The 21,258-nt window shown below is 38.2% G+C and overlaps 1 protein-coding gene across 1 annotated transcript in view; it reads left to right on the top strand.

Moving 5' to 3' along the window:
• PHIP (pleckstrin homology domain interacting protein) overlaps window positions 1–21,258 on the top strand; it is a 119,092-nt gene that overhangs the window by 33,628 nt on the left and 64,206 nt on the right. Inside the window, exons 4-11 of the mRNA XM_009887458.1 lie at window positions 7,126–7,347; window positions 7,944–8,044; window positions 14,841–14,911; window positions 15,725–15,825; window positions 15,928–15,968; window positions 17,073–17,171; window positions 19,207–19,360; window positions 20,290–20,424. Of these exons, the coding sequence (XP_009885760.1) occupies window positions 7,126–7,347; window positions 7,944–8,044; window positions 14,841–14,911; window positions 15,725–15,825; window positions 15,928–15,968; window positions 17,073–17,171; window positions 19,207–19,360; window positions 20,290–20,424 (924 nt within the window). The remainder of the gene's footprint in view (window positions 1–7,125; window positions 7,348–7,943; window positions 8,045–14,840; window positions 14,912–15,724; window positions 15,826–15,927; window positions 15,969–17,072; window positions 17,172–19,206; window positions 19,361–20,289; window positions 20,425–21,258) is intronic.

Below are 21,258 nucleotides of genomic sequence, written 5' to 3'. Positions count from 1 at the left end.
TCCTGCTGACCATTTTACACCTTTAAGTTGTCTATGTGCAGGTTGCTCTCCATCAGTTACGTTCTGCAAGCAGCATTTCAGGAGTCTCATAATGCAGGGTTTGGTTTATTGATTGTCTCTGTTGGTTGTTTTTTTTTAATGTGCTTTGATGACAATCTGTTCATCCAGTAAAATCACTGCAGGCTGTAAGCTTACTGTAAACTTAGTAGCTTATTCATAATATTGATCTGTACAATGTGAGAATTGCAGAAGCATGTTTATGTAATATGTATAGTTCGGTAGACAGAGTTGTTTGTTTGTTTTTTTTTTAAATTTATGCAGCTCCAGGAAAAATGGGACCAGGGGTTTGAGATTTCTAGACTATGATGAATTAATATTAATGGATTGGTTCTGTTCTCATGCATGTACTCCTTTGAGAAAGAGATTAATCCACATGTAAGTGATTTCCACCCCCTGGAATGTTTGGGTTCCCCATTCCTTTCTACTTTCAGGTGTCTCTCTGATGCTGACAAACAATAGCCTCACAGCTCCACTTTTACATACACACAGGCACAAACCTTTTTTGTCGCTTTTGCTTCTTGAGGTTTTTTGGTGACTGCACTTTCAAGAAGAATACACAATCTTCATCATACTGTCAAGTCTCAAACCATGATACCAGTAGAACAGAAGCACAAATTTGAACATAGAAACACAGGAACAGTTATGGAAACTTATGAATTGAGTAGCATGGGACAAAAAAACCCAAATCTGACTGCTTTTTAGAGTGCTCATATGTTTGTTTTAAGGAAGCGAAGGGATTAAAACTGAATCCGCTTAGAGCTTTGTAAACGGAGTTCAGAAAACTCTAAACAGTAAGTTTGCTAGTTCTTTTGTAAACTGGTATTAACCTGTTCGTTGGAATTGATTTGGAAGTGTGCATTACTGAGCTTGTTTACCAACTTTTTTTCCTCTTTCTTTTTCCTTCTCTCTTGAATCTCAGCAACTTAGCTTCATTTATTCACTTGTACTATAAGTGAAACTAGCCTGTGTGTATGATTGTCAAAAACATTCTGTGACTGAGCTAGTAATTTAAGCTTTTTTTTATATGTTCTTAACGAATAACACTGTGTCTCTTTCAAGGCATTAAATATGAGTGAGATATTGAGCCTTTTCAAAGACATTAAATGCGAACAACTACATTTAAATGCAGTTAAACAACTGTAAATTTAAGGGGTCCTTGAAACCTTTCTTCTTGTAGAAGTTCTAGGTAGGTGAGCATCTTACTAGGAGGTCCCAAGTCTTACCTATTAATTAAAAGCTATTTCTGATAGTGGTTTACTTTCTCTTCATACAGGTATTTGAGCTGAGCTAAAAGTAGCAATAAAGATAGAATAAGATCTATTTATTTATCATTTATTGAACCCACTATCAATGGGTCTGAATCAAAAGAAGTGATCTAGAAGGAAATGGTCATTTCAAGGGTTTGATATACATTTTTGAGAGAAAAAGGAATAACAGAAGTTAGAGTACTGAGCACTTGATTTTCATATTCATACAGTCTTAACATGATGGGGCAAAGAGCAAAGACTGCAAACTTGTTACAGTTTGTGAGGACACAATTTGAAGAAGTTCTGAGGTAATTCAGAAGGGCTTTTGAGATTCACGCCAAGTAATTGGATTGGTATATACTTATGTTGCTCTGTTGTGGTTAAAATGACTACCTAGCTTAGATGAAATTAAGAGAAATTACAGAGTTTGTATTGTACTTGCTGCTAGACTGCTCTGTTTTGTTTTGCTTTTAAATTGTAACCCCCTAAGGATATTGGAAAAATAGAAGATTAATGCTCAGAAAAGAGTTGTGGTACTGTCAAAAGATTTGGAAAACTATGCCTGTTAGTACGGTGCTCTAGCATGCTTGAGGTATAGAACTTCTAGTGTAAAAGCAAAGGGGTGATTTAATTATTGTGCACTTTTGTCTGTGGGGTATATTTTTTCTTTGAATCCCTCTATAACTGCATTAACAGAGTAACTTCCCATTAGAACAACTTTATCAAGGGCTTTGGTAATTTCTAACTTGTGAAGGTGCTGAAGGTGTGCAGAGGAGAGGAAGCTTTTTGTTACAGATCCTTAGAGACGTGAAAAGGAGAGTAAAGGGCAAACATGGGGCAAAAGTATTTTCTCAACAGGGTGGTCGACCTGGTGAGGAGAGTGTTAGAGTAGGAAAGGTGTGGAAGGGAGATGACAAATGACATTCACATGAGGAAGTTGTAGATCAGGTGTGTAAGCAAAGAATGTGGGGTGATGTAGAAAGGAGAAACCCTGAAAACAAAAAGGGCTGAAGGGGGCCCACCCCCAGTGTATGCACACAGATCAAGAAGTGCGTTATGGGGAAAGCTTTCATGCTTTGAGAAATCAGCCTGACTAGGTGCCCATCTGAAGTGCCTGTACACTAATGCATGCATTGTGGAGAAAAGCAGGAGCAATTGGAATCCTGTGTGTTGTTGCAGGGCTATGATTTCATCAGGACCAAAGACGTGGGGTGGGATTGCGTAGCTCACAGGACTGGGGTGCTGCTGAGAGGTGATGAGCCAGCTGAGCTCTCATGGGCCGGTTAAAAGGCAGACCAACATGGGTGACATTGGGGTGGGTGTCTGCTAACACTGCCTGATCAGGAATAAGTAGATGAGGCCTTCTTCAGGCAACTGGAAAAAGCCTAACCTGGTCCTCCTGGTGAACTTGAACCACCCCAGTATATGCTAGAGGGGTGGAACACAGCAGCATGCAAGTGATCCAGGAAGTTTCTGCAGTAGTGCACTGATGATAGCTCCCTGGCACAGGTCACTGGGGAGCTGACAACAAAAGAGACTCTGCTGGAGCTGATAGTTAAAAACAATGAAGAACTGTTTGTGGATGTCAAGGTAAAGGGCAGTCTTGGCTGCAGTGACCGCAAGGAGGGAACAAGGCAAAAAGCAGGACCACAACCCTGGACTACAGAGGAGCGGACTTTGACCTGTCTGGAATCCTGCTTGGAAGGGGAATATGGCCTGGGGGAGAGAGGAGGGGTCCAGGAGAGCTGACTGTTTTCTAAGGCTTGGCTCTTCTTGACTGAAGAATGGTGCCTCCTTATGTGCAGGAGGGCAAACAAAGGTGGCAGGAGGCCTGCATGGATAAGCAAGGAGCTCCTGACAAAACTCAAACACAAAAAGAAAGTGTGCAAGAGGTGGAAGCAGGGACAGATAACTTGGGAGAAATACAGAAATACACTCTCTGAAAGTTCAGCGATGGGGTTAGGAAAGCTGAGGACAGCCTGGAGTTGAATCTGGCAAGGGATGTGAAGAGCAACAAGAATGGGTTGTTTAAGTATCTCGGCAGCAAAGGGAAGACCATGGAAAATGTGGTTCTGCTGATGAATGGGGCAGGAGACCTGGTCATGGAGCACATGGAAAAAGACAAGATCCTTGACTGTCTTTGCCTGAGTCTTTAGTGGCAAGACTTGTCTTAAGGAGTCCCAAGTCCTTGAGATGAGAGGAAAAGTCTGGAGCAAGCAAGACTTGCCCTCGATGGAGGAGGACTGGCCTAGGGAATGTTTAAATGAACTGGTCATACACAAGTCCATGGGACCACCGGCAAGTGGTGAGGGTACTGACTGATGACACTGTGACCAAAGCCATTCTTGGTTATCTTTGAAAGGCTATGACAATCAGGAGAGGCTCCTGAGGGCTGGAAGAGAGCAAAGGTCACTCCTGTCTGCAAGAAGGTTGTTCCAGGGAACTACAGACCATTCATCTTTATCTTAATCACCTGAGGAGAATGTGATGTAGCAAATCCTCCTGAAAGCCATTTCCAAATGTATTAACAGTAAGAAGGTCATCAGCATAGATCTATGAAGGGGGAATCGTTCCTGTCCAACTTGATAACCTTATACAATGAAGGACAGGAGTGGATTTTTCCTGACTGTAGCAAGGCTTTCAACACTGTCTCCCATAGCATTCTTACGGACAAATAGAGGAATTACAGATAAATGGACAGTGAGATTGAAAATGGCCTGAACTGCCAGGTTTGAAGGGTTGTGATTAACAGCACAAAGTCCAACTGGAGGCCAGTCCCTAGGGGTGTACCACAGGGTTTGGTGCTGAGGCTGATACTTTATAATGATTTCTTTCAGGACCTGGGGGTGACTGGACAGAGGGTACCTTCGGTAAATGCGCAGAAGATAACAAAACTGGAATGGGTGACATATCATCCCAGGCGACCTCCTCTAGGTGACCCTACTCGAGCAGGGGGGTTGGAGTAGATGATCTCCAGAGGTCCTTTCCCACCTCAATGATTCTGTGATTCTGTCAGTTGGTGTTCAGCTCCAGAGGCTCTGTTTATTTTCCCTGGGCTGGCACTGTAGCAGTTTAGCAGTTAGATAAGGCAAATGTGCCACAGAATCTCAGCATAGAAGTTTTATGTATGTGTAGAAATAGTATGGGCTGTACCATTGCTCTCCTTACCCAAGAGGCAGAAAATGCAGTTATTAACAAATTTCCCTTATCTCCTTTGTCAAGTATGCACGTTCCTGCAACACTCCCTATTCCAGCAAAGTTTTTAGAAGTAGAAACTGGCTGTTGCTTGCAGTAACTAACCAAGACTGCACAAAGGAGCAGTCCTTGTCTGGGGGTTGAGGTTAAATGTTCAGAGTGCTGCTGTTCTGTAATGCTGATTGCTGAGCCTCGCTGTCCTTGGAGGACCAAAGAGAAATCTGAAATCTCAAGTAGTATTTTTCTGTTTGAGGGAGGAGCGACCTTCTTTTAATAGAAGTACTTGTTTAAAATGAGTATGCATTGACGCAGAATTTGTTTGACAACCTTAATTGGAGGCTCAGACGTTTATGCCGAAAATAACTAGAGCACAGCCATGGGAGAAGTTGTCCTGCTGACATCTGTGCGTTCGTGGGTGCACCTGTTAAAGAGTTGGGAAGAAAGAGAAGTCAAGCCCTTAAAGTCATGTCCACCTGAGGAAAAGTAGAAGCATGGCAGCTGGTAAATCAAAAATACCTACCAAGGCACTCCAGAAATCAAATACACAGTAAAGTTTAAAATTATCTTGGGTTTGCATGTCTGAGAGTCCCCCTGCAAAACATTCTGCTGGGTTAAAATGTCACTAATGCTTGAAGGTATCCTTTTTGCTGATGTTAGAGGTAAAGACCTTCTGTAGACAAGCAGTCTGTATTTGTGATCTGTAGAAAAATATGCTCTCTCAATGTACCTAAATACGATCACCTTTCTTTTTATTGTTTCAAAAACTGGGGCTATAGTTGTATCTTGTTGTTTGAGAGATGTGTCTTATCTGAATTAATGTAAATAATACAGGAAGACAAACTGCTGTGGATAACTGCCTGTGAGCCAGAAACAGCTTCTTGTTCACAAAACAAAAAGTAATCCTGAGGAAGTTGCCTAGTTTACAGTGTATTGCTACAAATGAGAATGGGTGTGTAATTGTTAGGTAACTGCAGGTATGCTGTTCCCCTCCTTCTCTCAGGCAGTAGTTTTAAATCTGAACAAATGTAATGAGTAAAATCTAGCTACCTTTACAGGCAGACAAGTGAATTTTTTTTATAGTAATGACATAAAAAAAATTGGGGAAATAAGTTGTCTGTTCATCAGCATTAAAGTAATATAAACAGGCTAGTCTCTATTTATTAAGAAAAGGGGTGAGGTTTCGAAATCCTTTTATGTATTCCAATAACCGCAGGATGTATTTGGGTTCCTCTTGAAAGCGTTTTGTGGAATGTTTGCCTGGCTCTCTGGTGGGATAGCTCTGCTTCACATGTCGTGGTGGTGAAAACTTCCCAAGCTGGGTATTGGCATCCTGGCACTGGGCTGCCCAGAACAGTAGCTAAATTGAGCCGTGGCAGTGTGGGATTTCTATAGTTATGTGAATGTAGACTAATAAATGTACTAAATAAGGAAAATACATATCATTTACCTGTTTACAGAAGCTGTAATGTTGAAAACAGTATCAGTAGCATCTAAATATTTTTTAAGACTTACTGTCATTAGACACATTCACTGAATGCTTACCAGTCTTAAAAATCTGGCTGTCGGTCCCTGTAATTCGGATACTTTTTTTATAAAAGGTGGATGATAGTGTTGCCCTGACATCTTTAAAGAATAAATACTAGATAAACTTGTTCAGAGGCACTGTAAGTAGGTGGAGGAGAAAAAACACAGGTGAAATTTTGTAATGATGGTGTCACATTGGAACTTACTGCGGCACCTGAGTGTGTCCAGTTAACAGATCAGTGCTTAAAAACCCAACAGCCTGCTTTGTGTTGCTTCTGAACCTGAGCAAATGAATGAAATGTCTACACCAAATCTCCTCTGTCAGTGTCTTTGTACAGTGTTCAAATGTTGAGTGAGGTGCACAGATATTAAGACTTTTAGGGAGGCGCAGGAATGCAATGCAAGATGCAGGGCTGAGTTCTGGAATTTTTGCTGGAGGGTGAATTTGTTGTATACAGGCAAGCAGGTGTTACAATGATGTGGGAAGACCAGCAAAACATGAGTTAAGTGTGACTTTGTAGATGAAGCTTCTGAAGTTTGTTGACAAAGAGCGGTCATTTTAGTGTTTCTTAATGTGAATATCAAAGCACATTTGTAGTACTTCAACTTCATAATGGATTAGCTGTTCATACAGGCTCTTTACCTCACTGTTACTGTGGTAAGTATACTACTCGTGGTAGGACATGAAGATCAAACTAGGAAGATAAGGAACATAAGTGGATGTAATGCTAAATGACAAACACAGTACCAATTCATAATTCATTGTCGTGATTAATGTAAACTTTCATTTTAATGTATTGCAACAGCTTTTTCAGTTTGTGCTGGAGTTTTGGAAAAAGTGTGTTACTGAAGAGCATGAATCCAACTTGCATGAATCCAGATTTGTGATCTGTATTATAAATGCATCATGTTTTGTATATACTGTTGGGAATTAATGTAATCTTGTGTTTTGAATGCAGTGTGGAAAACTGTTAAAAACATGGGGGGGCCGAATATTTATCTATGTATGCCACTAGTTCTGTTCTTCAGTTTGTGTTAGTTAACTGTAACATCAAAATAGCTGATGGTATGGTTGAAATGATTTCTGCCTTACTTCTAGGGATCAGATGATTGCCTTGTAAAAATCTGGGCAACAGATGATGGAAGGTTGTTGGCTACCCTGAGAGGGCATGCAGCTGAAATATCTGATATGGCAGTGAACTATGAAAACACCATGATAGCTGCTGGAAGCTGTGATAAAATGATCAGAGTTTGGTGCCTTCGAACTTGTGCACCCTTAGCAGTTCTGCAGGGCCACAGTGCATCTATAACATCATTGCAGGTAGGTTTTTGCTTTGCGAACTCACCTGAGCGATAAAATGCATCATTTGACTGGAAAAGGAACCACCCAAGAATGTTCTATGTAATAAAAATCTGTGCTTGGCAACTACGCTGTGAAGTGAGAAGGATTTTTCATGATACGCATTGTGAAATAACACATGTATTGTCAAAATGCCTGACCCTTGAAAAATGCCAGACATAACCCTTGTTCAAAAAAATTGCATGACGCATGCGGGCAGTGCAGTTTTGAGGTATCATTCCTTCGCGGGTGGTGATTCTGAGAGCAGGTACATTGAATAAGAATTGCAGTCACTGCTGAATTGCTTTGGTTTGTTTCGGTTTAGAGTTGCATGCTCTTGGGTTCTGGGGAGGGATAACCCAGAGTACTTTTGCAAGTAACCTGGAAGGGTTGTTCTGAAGTAAGAGAGTAACTTTGAGCAGCATCATGTTATTTTGGTGTTTGTTGCAATTTATTTTCCTTAAGTATGTTTTGATACTTTTTTTTTTTGTGAGAAGTCAATGACTAGAGGAACTCCTTAGCACATCTGGAACAGATTAACAGGAGACCTTTTCTTTTTTCTTCCCCCTTCCCCCCAGTTCTCTCCACTGTGCAGTGGCTCAAAGAGATACTTATCTTCAACCGGGGCAGATGGAACAATATGCTTTTGGCTGTGGGATGCTGGCACCCTTAAAATAAAGTTAGTTGCTATTTTATTTATTGCTATTTCTTTTTTTTTTTTGTAATTAAGAATGTTGGAGAAAAATTTGACTAAAACAAAACTTGTCACTGGCTGGTTCTCTGTGTGATTGTTGGTATGATGTATTTCTGATGTACCTGTAGCTAGCTTGCTTCCTTATCTTTCAAGGATTAAGTTGATAATACAGCATTTTGTGGAATGAAGCAAGTAACTGTATACCCAGTTTTGCTGTGTCTCTGTTAATTTAGTAAAAAAGTCTTACTGATTTTTTTTTTTTTTGGTAATATATGTCGAAATTGGCACTTCTTGGTTCTGTTCTCATCTCTTAATCCCAAATGAAATGAAAATTACGTTGATAAAGTGATTGCAACTTAGACTTGAAATTTTTTTTTTTTTTAGGAGACAGTAATGTCCTAATATAAACTAGGATGGGGTATTTTTGATGTTTGTTCTTTCCTTATCTGTATTACCTTTTCATAGTTGCTCTTTACTGTAGCATGGCAGGAGGCAGAATTCTTGGGCAGCTGTGTGTTGGTGGCTGAAGTTGAGCCTGAAGTTTCTGCCTTCAAAGTATAAGATACTAAAAATGTTGCCTCAAACAGAGACAGCTTTTTTTAAATTGTTCAGTGGCTTTTAAATGCTTTTTGCTGCTGCTTTTCCGTTATCACAACACACCTGTACCTCAAAATTGGAAATTGTTTAAGTAATCATTAGTAATTTAGCTTGGGTGGTGGGTTGTGTTCTTACAAATATATTATTCTGGCAAGTAGGTTCCATTTTCTTGTAGTTTTGGTAATTGCTTTTTGAATTATGCAGGTCCTGTAGGTACGTTTGCCCTAGGTGCTTTAGTTGTCTGGACCTTAACTTTTTCAATGTTCTCTGGGCGTTTTGGCTCTTTTTTGATACTGTAGATGAAGCTGCTTCTTAGGCTGTTAATCCTCTGCTGTCTGGTATGCATGCTGTAATCAAAGACACACTCTCCTTCTTACTGAGGGGCTCATTTTTAATGTGTGAAGGAGAGGACTTGCCACCGTGTTATTTTTCTTAAGGTCTCTTAAGTCTGACCTCTTGTTGACAAGGTGAAATTTTAATCTGCCTGGCTTGTAAGTCTTTTGAGCACACACATTTCTCTTTCTCTTTATTTTTTCTTTTCTTTTTTTCTTCTTTTCCGAAGTAAAGTTTGAGTCTATAGAATTGAATTTTGAAACAAATTCTGTCATTAGAGAATAGCAGAATCCATGAGACTTAAGTGGGTTATGCTATATGAGCTGGGAGATGAATGTTTAGAAATCATGAATGTTTGGATGAATCACAGAGTTGGATGGAATTTGTTTTGAGGTAAAACTTCAGGAGTGAGAAAGCCGGTGTCAGTTATGGTAGGGGATTCTAAACTAATTCCTTTCCATGATGATATGTAAATGTAGAATAAAAATTTTGTGAGATGCACTCAGCAAATATTAAAGGAGTAAAAGATTTTTGAGTAATGCTTTCATGCATAAGTAGTTGCAGCAGATGTGATCAGACAGCGGCATGGAGAAAACAATTAGTTCAGCTGTCTCATGCAGCAGAGCAAGGAAGTGGTTCTGGTAATCCAAGTCATGGCAGTGATTCATGTTGCTTAATGACAGACTACAGAGTAAATTTTGAGACTGAAATTTGTACCATCCTTACTTTTTGTTTTGGAAGTATTTTATACGTTATGTTTGAGAAGACAGAGAAACTCTTTAAGCTGTGTTTCTTCAGTATGGAAAAAGATGGATTGTACAGTTGTGTCTTGAGGAGGGCATATAATGAGTAATTACAATTACTTGTTGGCCCTTACTGTACTAGAGAGGGTATCAAGTGAAGGTAGACAATTCAAATTGGAAGGAGATGGTTCTGTACAAAACATGCAGTTAAGTTATTAAGCTCTTTGCCACAGGATATTATGCATTATATGAAGGTGTTAAAAGGCATCACTGTGTGCTTTTTCTGCTTTACATATCCAGTTTTGGCTAATTTAGAGGCAGGGTACTGGTCTTAGATCTTAGTTTGAACTTAGTAGAGTTATGTGTTTGATATAATTGATGCTTTTTGATCCAAACTAAAACTCGATAAAAATACGGTAAAGTCTAAATAAGAAACAAATCTGTCTTTTGGGACTGGAACATACCTGTATGTTGCTTACAATATCAAAATAGTTCGACACCCAGAAAAGTCTTCCTCAATTGAACAGTATACTAGGTATGGGGAGTTTCTTAGTTATAGGAAGTTTTACTTAATGTGCTAAACTGTAAGTTTTTCTAACTGTGGTTGTCATGTTTATTCCAGTAAACAAAAATAAATGATACTGGGAAACTAAGAGTCCAGTGTAATTTTCTACAAGGAGACTGCATTGTATGGGCAGTGCATCTTATAGTGGGTGTACATTGTCATACAGGTGATTGCACTTCTTAAAACTTCAGATTTGGATCTGCTTCCAGAACTGTGGAAACATGGCAGGGTGCTTCCACATCCATTCAGTAATGCGCTGGAAAACGAGTGCCAGGAATATGAGAGTATCAAAGGAGATGAAGATTCATGTTATTTTTTTTTTCATAAGGCCTTTTGTGAGGTTATTTTTTTAACACCATGATGTGTAGGCCATCTGGAAGAGAGAATGACTGGTGGGGGGGGGAAGTTTGTCCTTCCTTTTATCGCTATAGTAAACAATTCAGGCTTGCTTCTGTTCAGAGTCTTTTAAAAGGAGGAAAGCTGGCAGAGAAAATAAGATCTCTTACCACAAATATTCAAGGTCTGAACTTGCTGCCCTGTATCTCGGTTCTAGCACCACTCCCACCACAGAAAGGAGAAATAGGAGCTTTCAAGAAAGACCAGCAGATCTGAGTAGTACAGGTGAAGGGTGCTGTCACATGCGTAAGTCGGAACTTGATTTCACGCTTCTCCTGAGCTTGACTGCACCCAGTCCTTCAAGAATGCAATTGCTATCAGTGATGAAAGTGTGTTACTAAATTGTCCAATACTTTAAATGGGGACTGGTGGCAAAATCTTGAAATTTCAGCTACTTAAAATAAAAAGAATAAATATATATACACACCCAACCCCCTGCTGTTTATACTCAGAACCATTTGAGTCATCTGGCAGTGAGTTAAGATTATGAGCTGCTGGGCAGCCTCATGATGATCATGTGGTTCATTGTAGTTTCAAGATGATTGGTAGTGCCAGCAGTACTTTGCTGAACTTTTTTGTGAAATATGGGAAAGGCAGTGTTTGGATACACTACTGTGTTCAGTGTGCTCTCGAATTAAAAGTAATCAGTTTTGTTCCTAACTACACTGAAAACTGTTTCAGTGGAACCCAGCTTGGATGGTTAAGTCTACCAAATCAACTCCTTGTCTCTAACTGAAAACTGGACTTTGTCCTTCCTGGGAAGAGTTTCTTCTGAAAGGAATATTTCCCTGTCAGCTTCTTCAGGAGATGAGGAAACTTGAAATTGTTCTTTATTCCCCACTTACAAAATAAGATCAAAATAGTATGGAGCAATTATTTATCTCAACAGATCATTAAAAACTGGAAAACTCACTACCTCGAAAACTGTAGTATTTGCCATTAAATGGACTTTGACATCCTTTAAGCCTTCTAAAGTCTAGTACATGATCCCAGTTCTGTTTGGGGGGTTTTTGTCTCTGCCAGTGTTTATTTTGTTTCATTCTTAGATTGCAAAAATCCTTGCATTCAGCTTTGCTAGCAGCTCTGCTGCAGTATTAATAGCATCTCTGAAATTAGAGGCTTCCCATATTAGTCTCCCAGTTTTTTTACTAACCTTGTTAATTGAGGCATGTTCAGTATCTAGGTCACACATATGGCCCAGACAGGAGATGTTGGTCTGCAAAAGGACACATTACAGAAGATTTGGTGCTGTAGGATGAAACAGACATTGGCACAGCTGACCACAAAATTCTCATGTTGTTCAAAGGAGAGTGATCAGCCTTGTTCATGTGCTTCTGTGACTAGTGTGGATGCATGTTATTTGGTATTATAGAGCCTCCCGTGTTGTGCTCCTCTTCTTTCAGTGAAGAGATTTCTGAGCAGGCAGTTACCATGTATGCCTAAAAGCAGTAATGTTCCAGGTAGATTACTTTGGTTTCCCAGTAGAGGAAGGTTGGTTGTTGCTTTAGAAAAGGAAGTTAAAGAATGTGGCCCAAAGAAGATGGGAAAACAATTGAAAATTTAGGCAATCGAGACTTTCCCCATATTTGGTCCACTGTTACTATTCTGGATGGTGATAGAAAACACAACAGTTGGATCCTGTATCAGTTGGGAGAAGAGAGAAAATCAATTGCCTTGGGTCATCAGAAATTGAAGAATAATCTGCCTCAAGTTTAATGGAGAATTACTACAGCTGGTCAGTGCATCAAAGTTAGATTAGTTGCACCGCAAAATATTTGCATATGTATCTTCTCTGAGAAAGATGCTGAGTTTTCTTGTTGTTCTTCTGCCACCTGTTTGGATCACAAGTTTCCAGTGTTAGTCTGTTACTGGCAGACTATATGAACAAGGCAGCAGAACCGTCTCACAGCTTTGAGTAGAAGGAGCTTACTATACTGCCCCCCCGTTTTAAAAAGGGGAAAAAAGCTTTGGAAAAACACATGCTGATGACTTTGGCATTCCTAGTTTGGACAAGTCGTTGATTTCTCAGTTGTCATCAGTGTGGTGTGATGCTTCCCATCTGCTTTCTTAAGCAGAAGGCACTTGATGTTAAAGGGGCTGGTCATACATCAGAAGTCAGATGTGCTGAACTTCCTTCATTAGCTTGTGGACAAAGACTTAATTTGGAGAGGATATATCACACATCCGTGTTCTGGGAAGAAGTCTTGCTTGAGCCACTACATGTCCAGAATGAGGTTAGTCTGTAGGGCTTGGGTTAGGTAACCATTCCTTCACTACTGCTGTATTGTGAAGAAGATGAACTTGAGACATTTATATTGGTGAGTGCGTCCCTTGGTTGAGGCACGAAGACCAAATTGCTTCTGTGTCTGCTGCTCTGAGTGCAGGTTACTTTTTGACTGCAGCCCCTCACATTTCTGGATTCATGTTGAACTTAGTACATGTCTCCTCCTGGAGGAAAATGGTTTACCAGAGCTTTTCTGGACCTCTTCATGAAATGTTTGTGAAGGTACCTTAGTGCCTTCCAGCCACTTAATAATTGGTTTGACAATGTATGCGAAGTGAAACGGTTAGCTTCATTTCTGTATGTTGCAAGAAATTACAATTTTGTTCCCTTTCCTTGCTTCCCAAAAATACTGATTGCCCACCTCATTTTGCAAAGACCGTAGTCTGCTCTATTGTAAAAGAATGCCGTTATTTTTTGTCTCCTAATGCCTAAAATAACACACGTTAGAGAGACCTAAGTTGGAGAATTCATCCAAACTAGAACGTAAGTGCATACTTGCTCTATTTTGCAGCTGTCCTAACTCCAAAGGCAGAGTTCACAAACCACAGTGGAAGAAAACAGCAGCCTATTTATCTATTTACACTTGCTCCAAATTATGTAAGCTGCATATTGAATCATCTGATAGCTCTTTTTATGTTAGTTAAGAAGGGTTTCAACTGTTTTGTAGAATAGATCTTTGTCTTGTTTAGTGTATCTTGTTGTGAAGTTTCCTTGTCATGAGTCTGCAGGGAGTTATCTTAAAACTCCTAGAGGAAAGTTCACAGAAACAGCCTATACTGAACCGACAATTTGCAGAAAGGTTTCTTAACTGGTATTCCTGGTGTTTATTACTTTGCTTTATGCATAGGCACCGCTAAGGTTTAAGGCTTACTGCTTGCTTTTGAGATAGCAATAGCTGATTTATGGAGAAAGGTCTCATATGCATCTGCCTTCAGCTGAAATGAATTATATGGACCATTTTGCTTTTAAAAGAGAAAATTTTGGATAAATTATGAATATACATGCTTTTATGTTAAAACAGATCTTTAGTGATGACATTTGTGGGTGTAATGCTGCTGTTCGCTAGTAAGTTTATTCTTTGAGTGAAGATTGCAGATGGCGTACTGTGCAAGACCACCTACTGATTTGAGGTTGCTGCAGTGCATGAGCAGAATTGAAGTAATGATTGAAGAACCAGATCTGATTCGTTTTGCTTTTATACGCTCTTAAAGTGCCAAATCTGTTGAAGCTTTAGTTCTGTTTGCACATCGGGTTCTGAAATGCTTAAAAGGAAGCACAGGCCATGATGTAAAATTCCTTACAAACTTCTAGCCGTTGTCCTGGCATTCTTTGGGCACTATTTGAAAAAAGCCCATAAAGAAATATATGTCCTCTGAAAAAACTGGTATATTCTAATACTATGAAAAACTCCGCAGTAATTTAAACTTCTTTTGTATCTTTTTCTATAAAGAGTGTCAAGCTCTGTTTCTTTCTTGTAAAAGCAGCTGTTTGCTGCAGGAGAAAACCAGGATTCCAGTACACCCAGTGGTTTAAAACTTAACATCATGGGCAGTTTGCTCTAGTGTCTTCTGTTCTTTGCCAGTGACTTGAGGAGAGTGTTTTGTATAGCAATATTAGAGGGGAGAGGGGAATGGGATTTAACTTGTGTTACAACTCTCCTTGATACATGGATTACTTAGTCCATCTGGATGTCTTAGTTTCCTAAAGATCAGATCATGAAGCATAGTCACACAAAATTGTTTATAAATGGGTAGCCATCTGTTCCTTCATTTTAATTTTGTCCTTCTGTGCTTTATTTCTAAGATACTGACTTATTTTATGAAGCCCTATTAGGAAACTATTTAACTGTTTCTTTATTTGTAGTCCAAGGCCAACGAAGTTTACAGAACGCCCTCGGCCTGGAGTCCAGATGATCTGTTCTTCTTTTAGTGCTGGTAAAAGACTCTTTTTTTTGTTGTTGTTCTATTTTATTTTTCTCCCTTGTATCAATATAAGAAGTCATTTGGAGAGTAAAATGAAATATAATACAGTTACCGTAGCGTATTTCTTGTTAGTAAGATCGAATTGAGTTAAAGTAGCTATTAAAAACCCCAAAATATTTTAAATAGAAATTCAGAATCTATGCATTTACTCTTGGTGATACAGAAATTCTTGAAAACAGTTAAATATAAAATGTTGAAAGTAAGTCTTTTGACTGCAAGTCTTTTAAAACATGATGTATACCTTTTTCTCAGAGTGATTCGGAGAGTTGGCTTCATCTGAGATGGAATTTATAGGGATTAGGACAGGAAGATGTTGATTACCAGGTTCTCATAGTCTGAATCTCATTGATTCCAGAGTTGGCAATTGAAGAATGCAACATAAATAATTGGATAAAATACCAAAATGACAGAAACTTATTTTCAGAAAGTGTGCTGGAGCTCTAGTTCCATTCATTTTTTTGCTACGATTGAGTCTTCTAAGGGCTTAGTCGCAAACAAATTGCTGTAGTTAGCTAATCTTTCAGATAAGTCTGCAGATGCATATTTGTCTGAGATCAAATGTGAGGTAATTCAACTCCAGTTAAACTTTTGTGTTTCTAAATCTTGTTTTTACTTAAAGGTCAGTTACAGACATAGCTGAAATGAGATACAGCTATAAGTTTAAGGAAATAAATTTAAGTATTTGATGTTACAGCCATTTGAAAATAGTGTAATTACATTAGATTGCCCTTTTTTCTTAAGACTTATCTTGTTTGTTTTTCTCAGGTGGAATGTTTTTGGCCACTGGGAGTACAGATCACATCATTAGGGTTTATTTCTTTGGATCAGGTCAGCCAGAGAAGATATCAGAGTTGGAGTTTCATACTGTAAATACTTTTTAAAAATTACATATGTATTTGATTAAAATAATAATTTGGATAATTTGGAATAATAATTGATTTATTTTTTCTACTTTTTTTTATATATAGGACAAAGTTGACAGCATTCAGTTTTCTAACAGTAGTAGCAGGTAAGCATACAATTTATTTGTTCAGAGCTATTTTTTTCACCGTGTGGACATTTGTAAATACTAGTTTCTGGAAGTAGTTATAAAAAAAAAAAAATTGCTTTCTGTTTTGAGGTTCATCCAGTAAAATTTTCTATAACTTGGATTCTGACTGTTTTGTTTTAATAATGCTCCTTCAGTTTTACAGTTGTGTCCATTGTAGTGAATGATTAAAGTATTTTGAATTCGCCAAAATTAAGGAGTATAAAAACCTTGAAATTTCTTCTTAGGAAATGTATGTGTATATATATTCACATATAAAATACATGCATTTTTACATATATTTATGTATTTAAACCCTTTTTGCAGAAAACTGTTAAACTAATGATATTTTGCTTAGCTGCTCTAATAATGTTTCACTGGATGTGAAGGATGGTAAAGAAAACAGTTTATTATGAAGTTGCTGATGCTTCGTTTGATTTATGTTCTAATGTACACTTTTATTATGATACAAATAGTTGTAAACCAAGCTTCATTGTGCTCCACCCACCTCTTTCGCCTACCTTTACCCCTGCACCCCCAAAAGGGGGAAGAAAAAGGTGGGGGAGAAACTCAATCTGGGAAGCACTTCTTCAGATAAGTGTCATAGTACTTACTCAACATACAGTGCTAGCTTATTGGGAATAGGTTTTGTTTGTTTTAAATCATGTCTGTGCTTCTGCTTGCAGGGCTTTCCTGGCCCTTCAGGTATTTTTACCCCTTAAATTTCTTCCTTAGCTCTACCTGGCGTGTTAGGGTCAGTTTCTGTGAATGCTCGTTGGGTTATGGTGTCCCTGTGCCAGAGCAGTGTCATAACTCAGCAAGGTGCACCAAAGGTCAAGGTACAGTTAGTTTGGAAGGGGCTCAGGATGGGGAAGCAGGTTCCACTTTTTGCAGGCCTCAGGTTTTTTACTGGTACAGGAAGTGTTTTTCACCTCAAACCAGTTGTACAGCATTCTAACACTGTTTGGATTTCTTATTTATAGCTTCCTTTTTTTGAGTTCTAAGTTCTGGAATTTCAATTTTCAAGTGTCTTTTCTGTACAGATTTGCCTTTGATCTCCGACTAACTTTTTTCCCCTTTTGTTAGATTTGTGAGTGGAAGCCGTGATGGAACAGCACGAATCTGGCAATTTAAGCGAAGGGAATGGAAAAGCATTTTGTTAGATATGGCTACTCGCCCAGCAGGGTAAGTGATATAAAGTGTTCTTCTATCAGATAGATACTTGAAGGCCGTTGACATAATTTGCTGACTTTAAAAGAAAAAAAAATAAAGAGAGAGAAAGGAAAAAAAGAGGGGGGACTTCTTAAATTATTATTGTTTAAATGCACAATATGCTTGTCTAGCTTGTGAAGTCCAGTGAAAACAAATATTTGACTACATATTCATCTGCGGAAACTAGCTTGCCCTGAAAATAGCTCCACTAGTATTTTGAGTAAATAAAAATAATAAAAGATACTCAAAACTCATTAAAGGTCAAATTTATATGTGTTTTTTATTTCTGGAGCAAGAAAACCAGGTCAGATCTGTTGTTGAGACTGCTTGCATTTTAGTTAATAAAGATACTATGGAATCTGCATGCCCAGAAAAGCAGTATTGGGTTCTTTTGTACCACATGCCAGAGCAAAGAAATCGCTTGCTCTGTAATGGGTTCTCATTTATTAAAACGATCTGAGCATTTACAAGACTTTGTAGGTATGGGATGCTTCTGTACAGTAGAATAAGCACCAAAGAGGCCTGAAGATGAACAATGAGTTAGTAGGAATTGTGGCTTGCACCTTTTTATTTTGGCGTGGAGGAGATGTCTTCCAGCTGACTGACATCAGAAAGATTTATAGTGGGTTTAAGGGGTAAACCTTTTTCCCCTTACTGATCATACTGACCATACTGACTGGTCTGAAGGATTATATTTAATAGGAAAAAAAAATTGTTTCAGGAGTAAAAAGATAAAATCTGAAAGACCAAGAGAGCAATGGAAGAGAAGGCTAAATAAGTTATAATTTCATTAGATTTTCAGATCAGGGAGTATCTTGTCAGTTATGGGCAGATGCAAAAAACCATGAATATAAAACTTGGACAAGAGTGTATAAAACACTAGCACTTTGAGAACAGACTGAATTACTCTCTCTTGCACAGCCTGTAAAAATTCTTAGTTTTAACTGATACTGGGAAAAATGTGAATCGATTCTTTTCATTGTGGTCACAAATGCTGAACTTTAAGAAACTGAACTGCTCATTTCAGTAAAGCACTTTTAGCTGAATTCTGTTTTGTCCTTTTGACTAGAGGGATAAGTGCAGTTCCAAATTTGATCTTTTCTGCACAAGCACAATTTTATCAAAGAAAATGAAATTGCTGCACTGAAAGGAAAGAGAGAATTCAGCTTACAAAGTCTCCTGGGTTCTGCATTGAATCTAGAAAGAAATCTGGTTACAACTACATTTTCTATTATTGAGTTGTACAATATATACTATGGTGTAATGTATTGTAGTGCTTACTATATGGAAGATTCTATCTTTTGTCTGCCTACTTGGTGGTAACATGCTATTGTTGCATTTGATTGATTTCTTCCTAGTAATTAATGTGATAGAGAATTCAATGGTGATTCATCTTTAAACCACACTGACAAAAAATGTAATTTTGGAGTATTCTGATAGATTATATTACAGATGGCTAGCGTTTGGGTTTCATAGGGTAAAAATAAAATACATGCACGATTAAGCGCCATTATTACTCATAATAAAGAGATATAAGGGTAGTGGTTTAGTACTAAATACAGCCCGAGAATTTAACTCATATAAAAGTATCAGAATACTTCTCTCTGTATTTATAACTACATATTACAAATATTCTCCAGGACAGATTACTGTTCACTGGTTGACTAGTTTGGATTTTTGCTCTTCAAATGTCACAACAAATACTGGAGCTACCAAATTTAATTGGGTTAGGTCATGGATCAGAGGGCATTTTCTGGAAAAACAGATCAACGTATTCTTTAAGAAATTAAAGAGGACCCTATAGTCATTGTTTAAGCATCTACAATTCTTTTGTGGTTGTGTGTGCTACATAATGGAAAACATCTTTCATTTCTCCAGTTTCTTGAAGAAGTGATGTTTCTATTCTTCATAATAAAGCAAAACACAGAAGTGTTTTTCACTTGTTAGGGACATAAAAGTATTTTGGCAAAGTAGGATGGCTTTGAAACTTTTTGCTTTTTTGTTTTAGACAAAATTTACAAGGAGTTGAAGATAAAATCACAAAACTGAAAGTGACCATGGTGGCATGGGACCGCCATGACAACTCTGTTATAACTGCAGTAAATAACATGACTCTGAAAGTTTGGAATTCTTTCACTGGCCAACTTATTCATATTCTCATGGTAAGGTGTTCCATCTTGATTTATCAATCCTGAATGCAAAATTTATGTGTGCATTATCAACATTCTTCATTACGTGGGTGTGTTTTTCTGTCTGAAAACTGCCTTAACAAATGTTTCCAGATAATTGAAGTGTAATAGATGTGTCCGTCAGCTGTTTATTAGAAAATAAAGCTTTAAAGTCTCAAATAACTGTTGCTGTTCAAACTAATTTTGGGCTTTTTTTTTTTCTGAAGTGCTACCTTGAAAGGAAAGAAGGAAGCAATTACCTCTTCTTACCTTTATTTAATGTGACAAATGTTTTGAAATACCGCTAATGGATAAATTTGCCCTGTTTAAAGAGAAACACTTCTGCAACCTAATGATTCCATGAGTACAAAAAAAATGGTCTTCTGGCCAGAATAAATCAAACAACATTTTTACTAATGTCTGATACTTTTTTTTTAACTGAGAAAGTGGTTGTAACTCTAGGTAACTAGATGCTCCGCTGGAGATGGGAATATTTCATGCAAAGCTTAAAAATTTATTATTAATTTTGGAGATGTTATTCTCTTTTAGTTACATATTTGATTCTTTATGGGGATAAATTAAATTTCTAACTGCTACTCTGCCTAAAAAAATTGAAATCTGCAGAGCATTAAGACCAAAACTACCAAGTGTTGTGGAGTTTAATCTTTTAAAATCACACTGAAAGCATTGGGACATATTTGTTGTGGAGGTGGCATACTTGACGTACTTCTTAGGAAGCTAAAATTGCCACTGGATAGAGAAGAGTATAATACACTGCTACAAAAGAAAAAGTGCGGTCAAAATAGTTGTTCTTTGAACACTTTCATAGGTTATTGTTGCAGTTGCTAGTGTTATCGTATTGAATTCTTAGGTAAGTATTTGAGACAATCCTCTTGTTCATCTTGCTGTATCTTAAATTTCAGGGACATGAAGATGAAGTGTTTGTACTTGAACCTCATCCATTTGATCCAAGAGTTCTGTTCTCTGCTGGACATGATGGAAACGTCATAGTTTGGGATTTGGCAAGAGGGGTCAAAATCCGTTCTTACTTCAACATGGTAATTACTGTGCTTTATGCAGATATGCCAAAGCAACCTTTCTAAACTTTTTGCTTTTAGTACATTCTTATGTAGGCCATCTTGAAGCATGCATTGGTGTATAGGGCAAGATCCTGCATCCAGTGAGGTCAAGAGAAATTCCTATTCAGTTTAGTGAGGCAAAGATTAGATCTGTAAAATGTAAAAAGTTCTTTCTTTGGCTGTATTTCATAGTATCATCTTTCTATATGCTTCATCCACATGAAATTGGAGTGTTAGCTTACATTGTCAGAGATCATGTGTGAGGGACAGGGTGACAGAGACCCTCCTTTAGTGCTCTGTTTCCTGCCTGGGGAACCAAGGTGGAACTTGGTTTATTTTTGCATTACTAATTCTTAATCTGGCTAAAACTCTTCAGGAGTCACCTGACCTCATACAATGTTGTTGTATGCTGCCTTGGCCTATTGGACTGAATACTGTCAGCCTTTCTGTGTAGAGCTCCTCCACATGCAGGTTTCATATTTGGTCTGTTCTGCACTAAACTGTTCTTCTGGAAGATGGATGCAACAGGTATTTCCATCTGTTTCTTGATATCAAGTGAGTCTTTGTACATACCTTTTTCCTCAAAAAGGTAGTGATGTATTGGGTGATTCAGACTTTGTCTCCTAGAGAAAATGATGAAAGAATATGAAGAATCCATTGAGAATGCCAAGAGTAGGCAAATGGGCTTCATCCAGCCTTCAGCCATAGTAGAATGGCAGTCTTGGAGACAAGCGTAAAGAAGATTATCTGAAGAAGAGACCTGCCATAGATGTACTCGCCAAAAACAAACAAACAAAAAAAAAGAACCACCCG

Source organism: Charadrius vociferus, unplaced genomic scaffold (assembly GCF_000708025.1).
Source record: "Charadrius vociferus isolate BGI_N301 unplaced genomic scaffold, ASM70802v2 scaffold185, whole genome shotgun sequence".
NCBI lineage: Eukaryota > Metazoa > Chordata > Aves > Charadriiformes > Charadriidae > Charadrius > Charadrius vociferus.
The sequence above is the reverse complement of the archived record's forward strand: the minus strand, read 5'-3'. Positions and strand labels throughout refer to the sequence as shown.